The sequence below is a fragment of the Chionomys nivalis genome, chromosome 17 (genome assembly GCF_950005125.1).
Source record: "Chionomys nivalis chromosome 17, mChiNiv1.1, whole genome shotgun sequence".
Lineage (NCBI taxonomy): Eukaryota > Metazoa > Chordata > Mammalia > Rodentia > Cricetidae > Chionomys > Chionomys nivalis.
Window position 1 is genome coordinate 38,929,533 of NC_080102.1, and position 13,972 is coordinate 38,943,504.

At 47.0% G+C, this 13,972-nt stretch overlaps 1 protein-coding gene across 1 annotated transcript; it reads left to right on the forward strand.

Moving 5' to 3' along the window:
* Positions 1-586: 586 nt before the first annotated feature.
* LOC130889203 (histone lysine acetyltransferase CREBBP-like) lies at positions 587-10,989 on the forward strand. Its single transcript, XM_057792822.1, has 3 exons — positions 587-696; positions 1,746-1,876; positions 9,770-10,989. Exons 1-3 carry the CDS (start codon positions 673-675, stop codon positions 10,134-10,136), a joined length of 522 nt encoding a protein of 173 aa, XP_057648805.1. The 5' UTR covers positions 587-672; the 3' UTR covers positions 10,137-10,989.
* The last annotated feature ends 2,983 nt before the right edge of the window (positions 10,990-13,972 follow it).

Sequence of the window (13,972 nt, forward strand, 5' to 3'; positions counted from 1 at the left end):
ATGGCTGGAGATGACTGAGTAGTTAAGAGCATTGTTTCCTTTTCCAAAGGTCATGAGTTCAATTCCCAGCTACCACATCGTGGCTCCCAACCATCTATAATGAGATCTAGTGGCCTCTTCTGGAGTACAGGCATCCATGCAGACAGAACACTGTATATAATAATAATAATAATAATAATAATAATAATAATAATAATAATAATAATAATAATAATAATAATAACCTAATGTACTTTAAATATAAATAACTTTTATTTGCATGGCAGCGGTGGTTCACACCTTTAATCCCAGCACTTGGGAGGCAGAGACAGGCGAATCTCTGCGAGTCTGAGGCCAACCAAAAACAAACAAAAAAATGTTATAAAAACGTAAAGGCATACAGAGGACGATGAGAGCAGCACCTCCAGGAGTTCTATACTTTGCTAATGCCATGCCCCTTCTCGTGCAGGGCAGAGGTAACTACAATTCCCATAAGTGCCCGGGATACCCAACCTCTCCATATTGGAGGCGGGGAGAGAGGGGAGGGGGAGACAAGAAACCAGTTTATTCTATTTCCTACGGTGTGATTGGTCCGAGCTCAGGGGCGGTAGCCAATGAGCACACTCTCAGTGAGAGCCTAGGGTTATAGGGCTTCCAGCAACCTGTGACTGCGAGGAAATTGATTTTGGCATCATGGGGAAATCTCCGTGCCCTGAGGTAAGTGGAAAAGGGCCCAGCCCCCCCCCGCCCCCGTGAAAGGGAACCCCGAAGGCCTCACTGGGCGGACGCGTCGTTTTAGCGACCCTTTGGGGGTGGAGAGGTGCAGGGTTGGTAAACTGAGGTAAGGAACTTAGTCCCGTCCAGAGACCACCCCGGTTCGTTTTTTCTCCTGTTAAGCTGTGTGCTCGGTCCGTGGAAGAAGGTAGGAAGGAAACGCCTCCCATCCAGGAGCAAGGAAACGGGGCTCGAAACTGCGACACCTCTTCTTTTGTCTTCTTGGTTTCATGGTCCTGTGCTTTAGGGATTGTGCGGCCTGTCGGGCTTCCACGCGGGACGTAAAGGAAATATAAATTGACTTTTACTCCACGCCGGGGCGTTCACGTGCCTGTCTGCCAGGTTAGGCACAACCATCTTCATTAGGGAGGGCTTAAAAGAGCCTGTTGGTTCCCCCCGGAAGTGGACACAGCTGCAAAGGGCAAGAGGTTGCCACCAAGTGTGTCAGTTTCCAAAACCTTGCTGTGTCTTTTCCATGGCACTGGCAGCAGGTTTCTAGCCCAAGTAAAATACATAAAATGGTTTTGAATTATTTCAGTCCTGCAGAATTGCCCTGCATCTTGGTTTTCCCCTCCAGGCTTCTGACGCACGTAGCACTTGTTCTAACACTAAACATCATGACCACAAAATGGAGGAAGTGGGCTTTGGCTCGGATGAGGAGAGCAACAACCAGCAAGTGGAAGCATCCACACGAGCCCAGGACCTGTAGGGCCCATGGGTCTACCCCTGCTCTCGGGTTTCATGTTGAGGGCAGTTTCTGGCCAGCCTGCTTAAACGTCCTGTTTATTCCTGTGCTTCCTTCTGCCCCACCTGGCGATTAGCTATAGGACATTGTTTACTCCATCGTGGGTGTGGCAGTTTTCCACCTACCTTGGGGGAATTCCTTGTGCAGCAGCTAGGTATGTAAGGTTTGCCTAAAGTTTGAATAAACGGCATTCGACTGTTCTCCTTTGGAATGACCCAGGTCTCTTGTGTGTTCTTTCAACCCCCAGGCCCTTGCCCGGTTCATGAACTTTATGGTAGCTCATGGAGCACAGATGGGCATGGTGCACTACATAGGTCCATCAGCGAGATGGGGAAGTAGGGAACTCCTGAGAGATTACCCTTGGAGGCTGGCCAGCAGGTAAGAAATTGATTGGTGAGGGTGAATTGAAAATGGGTGCAAGTAATTCTGTTCCAGTATTGCCGGTCATTTAACGGGCCAATTGTTAGTTCTTATAAAGAAGCAAGGCGGCAAGGGAGGCACTGGTATTAAAAGAGAGTTCTTTAAGACAGTTTTCTTTTGGGTAAGGTAGTTTATTGCCTAATTTTTTGAGCGTTTAGTCCCTGGTTTCTACAAGCAGGGGGCTTTAATATTACTGATTGGGAACAGGTAAAGCTTAATCTTCAAAAAATCATTGAAAAAACAAGGCCAGAAGAATTCCCCATAGCGATATTTTCACTATGGCGCTTAGTCAGAGATGCTATTCTCAGTGATGATGTAAAAGTTAAAGAGCAATTAGAGAATTTGAATAAGACCTTTGAGGAGATTCAGGATGTAGAATCTGTGAGTTCTATTAAGAGCTCTGAGGAGGTTCAGGATGTAGAATCTGTGAGTTCTATGAAGAGCTCTGAGGAGATTCAGGATGTAGACTTTGTGAGTTCTATTAAGAGCTCTGAGGAGATTCAGGATGTAGAATCTGTGAGTTCTATTAAGAGCTCTGAGGAGATTCAGGATGTAGAATCTGTGAGTTCTATTAAGAGCTCTGAGGAGATTCAGGATGTAGAATCTGTGAGTTCTATTAAGAGCTTTGAGGAGATTCAGGATGTAGAATCTATGAGTTCTATGAAGAGCTCTGAGGAGGGGGAAGTTAAGAGTACTCAAAGGGATACAGAAGAGGAAGAAGAAATTTTAGAAAAGGAGATCGCACTGATAAAAAAAGAAGTTAGAAAAAGAAGAAAGGAAGGAAACAAAGATGTCTCCCCGAGACCTCCACCGCAAAATCCATTCCTTGCCACTTCAAATCCTTGTGCTGCTGCTCCCGCCCCTATAGATCTAGAGGCGGAAATCTGAGAGATGCAAAATGGACTAAATAATCTAAGTAGAGAAAGGCAAATTATCCTGTTGTGGAAATTATTGATCCGCAAGGACAGAGGATCAGGCTGCATAACCCTCTGGCCTTTAAGGACATTAAGCAACTGAAAGAAGCAGTTACGGCCTATGGAACTCATGCCCCCTTCACCGTGGCTTTAATGGAATCCTTTGCAGAACTCAACCTTACATCCAGTGACTGGATGCAGCTTTGCAGGGCTTGTCTTTCAGGGGGAGATTGTTTGTTATGGAGAGGTGAAATGCAGAAAAATTGCAAAAATACTGCACTGCCTAACGCCACTGAGGGTTTCCCCCAGCAGAACGTTGACATGTTAATTGGTGCAGGACAGTACTCGGGCTTAGCAGCACAGATCGCTTACGATCCTGCTGTATGCTCAGATCCTGCTGTATGCTCAGATAGCTGTTGTGGCTGTTACAGCGTGGAAAGCTTTACCTAACAAAGAAGCAGGGGGAACAACTGTCTAAGGTCCTTCAAGCACCTTATTCTGAGTTTATTGACCGCCTGTTATAACTGGGAAGTCACATTTTTGGGGATGTGGACCTAGCTATGCCTGTCATAAAGTAATTGGCCTATGAAAATGATGTCAAGAGGCTATACGCCCCCATAGAAATAAGCATTTAAATGACTTTGTCGGGTTCTACAGGAACATTGATAGCACTCATGTGATGGGTCAGATAATTGACCTAAGAGAGAGTCAAGGTGGAGCTAGATCAAGGATTTGTTTTACACTGCAGACTGTCAGGACACATCAAAAGTAATTGCCCTGCAGGTAAAGGGAAGGTTAATCAGCCCAGGGGAAAGCCAGGTGTAGTGGTGCTAGCCTTTGATTGGGCAGTTCTCTGTGAGTTCAAGGTCAGCCTGTTCTAATGTTACCTGAGAAGGTTATATTACACCATAGACCCAGGCAGAAATAACTTGGCTACAAAATTTTGCTGAAAATTGGACCTTGTTTTTATGTACTAATCCATGCAGGTTTGACAATCATTATCCTTTTGATAAGTTGGTCACTTATAATTTTTTTAAAAATGCTGCAAGATCCCCGGCGAGGCAGCAGAAATGCTGCAGGTCCCAAATGGTGGTAGCAGGCCACATGGCCACAGACAGCGGGCATTGGGAGCAGCCAGTCCCAGGCAGAGACGGCTGCCGGTCCCAGAGCAGTGGCCCAAGTGGTGGTGGCGGGCCATGTGGGGGCAGGCAGTGGGCTCTGGGAGCAACCAGTCTGAGGCAGAGATGGCTGCCAGTCCCCACGCAGTGGCTGGTCCCAGGCAGGGAGACACATGGAGGGTGGGCAGGAGACAGAGACATGGATAGACATGACATGCAGAGTGAGGTTGAATATTTATTCAGGTGGTTATGGAGGGGGAAGGGGAAGGGGGGCAGAGAGAAAGAGAGAGAGAGAGAGAGAGAGAGAGAGAGAGAGAGAGAGAGAGAAGAGGAGAAAGAGACAGAGAAGGGGGATGCAGAGAAGGGGGAGAGAGGCAGAAGTGAAGCTGCCTCTCTGAGGGGAAGATGGAAAAGAGAGCAAGCTCAGGCCGGAAACTGAAGATCAGCCTGCTTCAGCGGATGGGGGACAGAAGTGGGCTTGGCTTGTCTCTTAAAGAGACAGAACAACCATTACATTCCCATCTCTTTTTTATAATAAAAAAGCAGGCGATTAGGCACCACAGGTCAAAGGAATTCAGCGGATTCTCAAGACTGCTTCTGCTTATTTGTGGGTGTCTTTGGGGGGAACCTGAGAAGGCTTGGTGCTGACCACATCCTGGCATAGCTGGTCTGTTTGCTCCTATCTGGTGTTTATGGCATGGAAATGTCTGGTGTCTCTTATACCTGGTTATGGTATTGGCAGAACAGAAGACAAAGTTAAATTATGGGAAAAAAATTTAGGACCAGGGAATTGAGGGGGATGTATCTGACCTGTTTAAGGTGAATCCTTTAATTCGGCTCTCTGGAACTCCCAAGAATATTTTGGGTTTGTGAAAACAGAGGTTTTAGACACATAGATTGTATAATGACTGTGACGTATTTTTGTACAATGAAAAGTATTTTTAAGATTATGAAAAGCATCATAAGAGAGAAATTTGATCTGAAATTTGTTTGGTGAGGTTGTTTTTTTTTTAACCTGGCAAAACCTCTTAGCTATCAAACTGTCAGAGATCTTTGAGAAGGATAAGATTTTACTTGAGTTACTGATTAAAAAATGACAGAGAACTTACTTGGTTGGCACCCAGAGCTACTCTTTTTTGGGTCCTCCATGGTCGCTGAAGGTTGCACTTGACCTTTGCTAGTTAGCGCCAGGCCTGCCAGGCTCCAGAAGATCCTGTGGGCTAAGAAATCTGTAGGAAAACAGGCCTAGCTTTACCTGATCAGCTAGGCTGTTAATTCCAGTGATTCTGTCCATGTCTGCAGGTCTTTAGTTTAGGTGAAAGGCAGTTTTGCCCAATGGTCAGCGCTCGGCAGTCGAAGCCAACTGCAGAAGGACGTTCTGTACCCGTTCATCTTCTGTCTTCTTTGGAGGAAACAGAGAGCTGCTGCTAGGAGCCAACCTGTCCCTTTTTGTTATGAAAAGTTTTTTAGTAATTAAATATTTAAATATCACATTTCCCAGATCTCTGAGCAGTTGAGGGCTAGAATCTGCCTGGAAGGTTGGGTCTGAGCTTGACTGTACTGACTCTTAACGGGTAAGATTTATACTCGTAAAAAGGCAGAAAGAAGAAAAAAAAACTGCTTGTAATAAAAGGTTAATGACAGAACTGACAATAGTAGAGAACAGCTTAATATATTTTAAATGAGGGTTGGATTAAATATAAGGCATTTTTGTGAGAGAATTAAAAATACATACCAGTTTAAGGCATGAGACTTACTGATTTTGTAGTCTGAAACGAGATGTAATGAACAATTATTACATACAGAGAGATTGAACAGGAATTGAGCAAAGTGGATGCTCTTGGTGGACCCTACCAAAGGCATGCCACTGCGCAAAACACATGTAACAGAGTCAACAAGAGGAATTTAGTGAAAACTGGGGGACAAGGCAGGGTATACTTCAGTAAAGATGGGAGAACTTGGTCACCTGACCTGGCTGTCAGTTAAGATGGCGGTAAGGTCACCCATGCAATAAAGTTAACACTGGGGAACCAGGCAGGTAATACCTCAATAAAGATGGTGGAACTTGGTCACCTGACCTGGCCCTCAGCCAAGATGGCGACAAAGTCACCTGACCCCAATTAAAATGGCGGCAGCCACATGTTGTATGGAAAAGCCACTCAGTTAATATGGCGGTGAAATCACTTGACCTCAGTTAAGATGGTGGTGAGGTCACATGACCTCAGTCAAAATGGCAGCAGTCACATGTTGTATGAAAAAAAAAGCCATAATTTTTGAGCTGTAGGTGTTTTAAGCTTAATAATAAGAGAGACCTAGAAGCATGATCCACCCTGTCACTGAGCCACCATGCCACAAGCCACAGTGGGGACCAAAAAGCTGGGATTGAAAAAACTGGACCATGCTACGGCTGGAATTGAAAAAAGCCAGGGGACAGACATGGATGGTTGCTATCCACAGGTGAAATTGTGAAAACCCGTGAAACAGTAACACGGGGACATCTCCCCATATAGGCGGGGTGCAAATCGGCGCGAACACCCAGGACCCGTGAGCCAGGTGTCCCCTGACTCCAGGTGGGGTACTATGGCCTGGCTGGATCCGGTCAGGGTGACTCAGAGCCAGAGAGGCCAGAACCCACTCCGAGCGGCCTTTTATGCTGAGGGAAAAAAAGAAAAGAAAAGAAATGGAAAAAAAGAGAGAGAAGGATCTGAGGGACCCTGGGCCCTCAGTCACGGGTGGATTGGCCCTGGGCCATTCCAAACACAATTTAAGCTGAGGGGAAACAACCATAGCAGGGTGGGGGAAACTTACCAATAGAAGCTGGTGGTGGGAGTAGGAAAAAACCTGGTTCAGGGGCCGGGCGGTGGTGGCGCATGCCTTTAATCCCAGCACTCAGGAGGCAGAGGCAGGCAGATCTCTGGGAGTTCGAGGCCGGCCTGGTCTACAAGAGCTAGTTCCAGGACAGGCTCCAAAGCCACAGAGAAACCCTGTCTCGAAAAACCAAACCAAAACAAAACAAAAAAAAAAACCTGGTTCAGGTTCAGGATCCAATCTCTGGAGAAGCACTGGAGTGGGAGAGCCTATCCGAGTCACGGCACCAATTTTATAATTTTTTTTAAAATGCTGCAAGATCCCCGACGGCAGTAGGCAGCAGAAATGCTGTAGGTCCCAAATGGTGGTAGTGGGCCATGTAGCGGCAGACAGCAGGCCCTGGGAACAGCCAGTCCCAAGCAGAGACGGCTGCCGGTCCCAGAGCGGTGGCCCAAGTGGTGGTGGCGGGCCATGTGGCGGCAGGCAGTGGGCCCTGGGAGCAGCTGGTCCCAGGTAGGGAGACACATGGAGGGTGGGCAGGAGACAGAGACATGGATAGACACGACATGCAGAGTGAGGTTATGGAGGGGGAAGGGGGCAGAGAGAGAGAGAAGAGGAGAAAGAGACAGAGGGGGGGAAGCGGAGAAGTGGGGAGAGAGGCAGAAGCAAAGCTGCCTCTCTGAGAGGAAGATGGAAAAGAGAGCTAGCTCAGGCTGGAAGCTGAATGGGGGAGGGATTGGGCGTGGCTTGTCTCTTAAAGAGACAAAACAACCATTATAGTCACCTTTTTCAAAAATCATCCGGTATGCTTCCCTAAAGTTATTTCTTTGCAACCACTGGCAGAGGCATGGAATGTGTTTACTAATGGGTCTTCCACCGAGAGAGCTGTGGTGGCCTCCCCTCCTGATTTTGATATTCAGTACATATATATATATATATATATATATATATATATATATATATATATATAATATTCTGCCTGTGTGTATGCGTACATGCCAGAAGAGGGCACCAGACCCCATTACAAATGGTTGTGAGCCACCATGTAGTTGCTGACCTTCCTGGTCCCTTGAGCGAGGGGAATGCATTGGCTGATCAGCTTACTCGCCACATTTGTGCAGTTAGTCAAGAATCTTATAAAGCTGCAAAAAAAGCTCATAAAAGTTTTCATCTCAATGCTGAGTCTCTAAAGTTCATTTTAAGATATCTTGAGAGCAGGCCACAGATATTGTTAAAAAAAAATGCTCTCTGTGTACAGAACTTTTAGCTGTTCCCCATTCGGGAGTTAATCCTTGTGGGCTTGCTCCTAATCATTTATGGTGAATGGATGTTACCCATGTTCCTTCTTTTGGGCATATGCAACATATTCACATAACTGTATTCTCATCTTATTTTTGCCTCGGCCCATACAGGAGAAAAATTACGGGATGTTAGAAGTTACTATCTCCAGGCTTTTGCCTACATGTGTGTTCCAAAAACTGTAAAAACTGACAATGGGCGAGCCTACACCAGCATTGGCTTTGCTAAATTTTGTTCTGAGTTCTCTAATTCTCATAAAATAGGAATACCTTATAATCCTCAAGGACAAGCTATAGTGGAGCGAGCACATCGTATGCTCAAAGCCTATTTGCATAAAACAAAAAGGGGGGATATGGTTCACCCCCAGAGACCATTTATCTTTTATACATTATAATTTTTTGACTGTAGATGCTCAATCTCGTACTGATGCTGACTGGCATTGGCGGCCAGTTTCTTCCGGGATGCCTCATGTCAAATGGAAGAATCTAGCAGATGGCACTTGGTGTGGTCCAGATCCCGTACTGGTGTGGGGAAGAGGGGCTGTTTGTGTTTTCCCACAGGATGCTGACAGAACAATATGGGTACCTGAGCGGCTGGTGCCTGCTGTGGATTTTCAAGTCCAGAAGCCTGAAGACAGGACAGAGCCAAGAGATCAAATAGACACTGGCTTGTCAACTGAAGAGTTGCTGGGATCCTGAGCAGCTGGCTGTGGTGGTCCACGTGCCAAGGATTGTTCCTCTGCCTATCAACCCATCCCATGATAATGGCGGCCATTGCTGTGGCTGCCAGAGTGGCTATGACTGCTGGATTTTCCATTTGTCAGTCAGTTGTTTCTGCTAGCACAATGGGTACCTTATGGGGCAGGTTGCAAATGCCTTGGCCACTCAAATTGAGCTAAACTTAAATTTGCAATTGGTTTTGGTTAAAGACCACAGCTAGGTTATACAGTTATAGGCTTATTGCTGTTATTCATGAACCCCAGAGTGCACAATTTACAAATTGGCTTTTGAGATTATTCTAGTTAACTCTACCAGGGTTCCTCCCACCAGCGCTGAGACCTTACTTAAAGGGTAATTTGCGGGCAGACTTATTAAGGATTGAGCAGGCTTAAGGAGTGCTTATCTGTGCTGGAGCATCATCTTCATGTTTTCATGGTGCCAGAGCCAAAGGGAAGCTCAGGTCAATGTCATCACTTGGTGAGTCCTCTTAGCTATTGCCCTGAGGATCTTTCAGTGCAAATCTGGCTGAACTCGGTGATGGGTGACTAGTGAGTCAATAAAGGATAAGGTATTTGGGGGGCTGCCCCAACCTAAGACAGGAAATGTGTTTTGACCTGGACGCTTTCCCATCACGGGTAAGGAGTATTGCCTGACATCCAATGTCACCTAAGACAGGCCTACATATAATTTATATAAAAGGGGGACCTGTAGGGCCCATGGGTCTACCCCTGTCTCAGGTTTCGGGTCGAGGGCAGTTTCTGGTCAGCCAGCTTCAACATCCTGTTTGTTTCTGTGCTCCCTCTGCCCCGCCTGGTGATCAGCTATAGGGCCATTGTTTACTCCATCTTGGGCATGGCAATTTCCCACCTGCCTGGGGGGAATTCCTTGTGCAGCAGTTAGGTATATAAGGACTGTCCTAAGCTTGACTAAACAGCTTTCTGTTGATCTCCTTTGGAATGACCCAGGTCTCTTGTGTGTTCTTTCAATCTCTAGGCCCTTGCCCGGCTCACGAAGGGAGAGAGTGGCGCAGGCATTTGAAGAAACCTCTCGGCGCTTGTTCATCCTAAGTGGCTGCATACAGTTTCTGATACATGCCTGCCAGTGCTCCAGTACCAGATGTCATCTGCCTCCCTGCCGGAAGATAAAGTGGGCCGTGAAGCACACCAAGGGCTGTAAACGGAAAACCGATCGTGGATGCTCCATCTGCAAACAGTTTATTGTCCTCTGCTGCTACCATGCCAAGCACTGCCAGGAGAACAAATGTTCATTGGCATTCTGCCTTGACATCAAGCAAAACCTCCCAACAGCTGCAGCGCCGGCTCCAGCAGGCTCAGATGCTCCACAGGAGGTTGACCAATAAGCAACGGACTGGTGTGGCAGGACACCAGCTGGGTCTGCTGTCCCCAACTCCTGAGACTCCAATCAGCGCTTCTGACCAACAGCCAGCCATTCCGTAGACACCCTAGACCTAACCCACCTCTCATCGTCAGCCCACTCCTCCCAACATCATGCCACCCTGTTTGGGCCCACAAGACTCCACAGGAAATACACAGCTGACAGATTCATAAAGCATACCCACAGTGTACACCTTATGGGCACCCCGTTTGCAGATCTGCAGGTACATTTGTCTTTTGGAAAATTGCTGTCATATCTGCGGAAGCCCCGTGAGGCTATGATTCCCTCTTCAAAATGGAATTCATTCCCAAACACCTCAGCAGTGTGACTTCTACAGAGGCAAAGGACTGATCTTTGGTTCCCCCACACCAGGAAGCCTTAGAGCATTAACATTAACTCTTTGTTCTAATGGTCAAATTTACATAGAGTCAATCCCACACAATTACCTGCTAACAAACCACATAGAAATTTCTATAGGAAGACAGGCACTGAGCAGGAAGGCAGCAATCCCCGCCCTTACCAGACAGAAGGGTCTGGGTGAAGTCCAGGTTCAGGGACATTTAGTGACTTTACCTAATGGTTTGGAACTTTAGATATTTCCCCTTGGTGCAGGCTCTTTCCCGGGTGGTGTCACCTGTTCTGGAGTGCAGCTTTGTCAGGTTCTACCTGCACTGTTTGTGATTTTGATTTGCATATTATGGTTTTTCTTGCCCATGGAAATATCCAACTATGTCTTTAAAAACTAGAAACCTCATGGAGATCACCCCTTATTCTTGTTGATATTCTCACTGCTTATTCATGCAAAGGAATAAAGAACATGCAGCAATAACTTGCCTGAGTTAATTTTTTTTGCACTCAGATCTTCACTTGCCATAAAAATCCTATTCTGAGACTTACGGGTCCTGAGGCTGGTACTCAAGGCCCCTATACCACCCTACTTGCCCTGGGCTCCAAATGTGTCTCAGGGTAAGGCAGCAGGTCACGTGACCAAACCAACCCCACCTCAGACTGCTCCTTCCTCCCTTCCAGGGCCTCCACCTGCAAGTAGAAATGAAAATGCAGACTCAGGGCAGCAGAGACACAGGGCCAGATGGCTCATGTGCACATTTTCCAAACACCAGTCCAGCACAAGATGCCCTGGATGATGCACATGACCCCTATAGCTCAACTTCATTATGCCCCTGGCTGTGGAGCCCAACATACACTAAGTCACTGAGGAGTGACAGAGTGAACGCCATCTGTATCGTGTGCTGTGGTTATTATAATCCCCTTGTGTGAGAAGATGTTCACCTTGTTTGTTTCAAACTGTTCCTCCCCAGTGATGTTAAGATCAGAGGGGAGAGATGTGCTACCTACAGCAAGTTTTCTCAACATCCCTCTGAAGCCATGGCTTGGGTGTTGTTTCTCATTCTCTTTCTCGTCCTCTGTAACACAAGCTCAATGACCACTTTCCCTTGGGATTGAGGGAAGCCTGCCTGGCCAGCTTTAAGGTTCCTAACCTATAAGGCAGAGTCAAGTTTAAACCAGAAAACAAACACATCTCAACTACCACAGGCTGGTATGTAGTGGTCTCAGTGATGCCTTCAGCCATGTGCTGCCCACAGATGAGTCTTGGCCTTCAACCTCATCAGAGTGGCCATCCTTCACTGCACGAAGCAATAATCTCCCTGTCAGGTGCACCTGACAACACTTTAGACAATTAGCGCAGCGAGACAACCAAGCGGACAGCTGAGCTGAAAGTTTTAGCTCTAGGGATATCAAGGCTGTCTAGGCCAAATCACTATTACCAGTGGGACATATAAAGTAGGTGTAAGAACGCATGCCCTACCTCTGGCCCCTGTGTCATAGTCTAGGTAAGCCCAACTCACTTCCAGAGCAGAACAAAGTTCCAACACGCCAAAGTGATGCCCATTTTCCTCCAGCCGACAGTCACTTTCCTGTCAGGAGAGAAGTAGAGTTCTGATAAAACTCCCTACAGTGAGGCTCCTCACAAACACAGTAACCAGAGCCACAACGTTTGACTGTGTCTTTTCTGATGGGCAGAATCCAGGATAAATGAAGGTGGCAGACACATCCACAGGGAGCAGAGGGAGATGAGGGAGGGCAAGGAGCTCCCTTGTCTTCACGTGGGGAAACATTTCACTAGGACCAGAAACCTGAAGGAATGGAGAGATTAATGAGTTCTGCGCAGGCATTTCCCTGCAGATTGGTCCACAGGGTCTGCACATTCATGGGCATCTTGTACATGGTATTGGCTCAAGACCACCTCAGACAAGGATGCTGTGAAAGGCCAGCTTTGGACATTTTCCCTTGAAAACTGTGGTGTCCAGGGGAGAAACCTGTGGTAGATACCTTACCTCCTCCTCTGCTGGACAGAGACCCTGTATGCTGGGGACGTGGGCACCCTGCCATCTGGAATTCCTCCAATGCTCCTACTTCTGAGTCTCGGGCCACACTTGCAATCTCCACCCGTGTCTCCTGATGTCCAGAGCTCATCACGTTAAACAGGAAGGACCCGTGAGAGGGGCTCTAAGGGAATCGGAAACACGCTGCACTCAGTCTCCACTCTCCTTACCCACTGAGCTTCCCTCTCCCCATGGCTCCTCCCCTCTGTCTCTTCCATCCCATCCACATTCCTCCTCTGCAAACTCTTTCCTGCTGCCTCTGCAGCCTCTGTCTCTCATCCTCTGGTTCCATCTCCAGCTCAACTATGTCACTTTACTTAGAAGCAGGGAGAGCTGTGGGACTGGAGATTCTGGTGTCAGATTTGTAAATTTACACCCACACAGGGGAACAAGTTATTGGGCCAATTGCAAAAGAGAGACGACAGTACCAAGTATGAAAAATTGATGACATAACTATCTGAAGATATGTGGAAGAGCACATCCTCAGCAGCAAGATTGAAATTTTGACAATTTCCAGAATGCATGTGTGTCTTAATATGGCTGCATTATGTGTGACAAGTAAGGCCCAAAAGTCAAAGAGATCTCTCTTCTCTCATATGGAAAATCTGGAGGTCTGTAGGAGCCAGAACATGAATGACAGAACACTGAGGATATGGAGTAAGACAGTGGTCCCCCAAGGATGGCCCACAATGCCCTGGGGAGAGGAATGATCACCTCTGCCCTTACAGAGTCCAGCGTGTGCTGCAGAGTCCTAGGTGTTCAGTATCAGGGCTCCTCACTAGACAGCAAGAATGAAGAAGGCTCAATGGCTGCCTCGGTAAAATCTGTACTAGATCAAGACAATCCACATCCTAGGTAAGGAGTTCGTGAACTCCTACCTCTACCTGAGGCACTACAGACAACAAACAGATTTTAGGGGAGTCAGTTCTGTTAAGGTAGGCCAAGCACACTCAAATGAATGGCTCTACACTGAGGAATTTGACGGCAGCACTAATTGAACTCAAAGACTTTTTAAAAACCGTAACAAAGCCAGGACTGGTGATGCCTAACTTTAATCTCAGCTCTCATTTGGAGGTAGAGGCAGGTAGATCTCTCTGAGATCAATGCCAGCCTGGCCACATTGTGAATTCCAGTACCGCAAAGGCTACACAGTGAGACCCTTTCACAGAAAAGAAAAACTCAAAACAATAGCAAGAACAACAAAACAAAAAGCAATGAACCAGAGATGTGGCTCAGTAGTTGATGTCACTAGCTGCTCTTCCAGAGGACCAGGTTCTCTTCCCAGCACCTACATGGCACCTCACAACTGTCTGTAACTCTAATTCTGTAATATCCCATACCCTCTTATGGCCTCTGCTGACAGTGGACACTTACATGGTACGCAGACATGCATGAA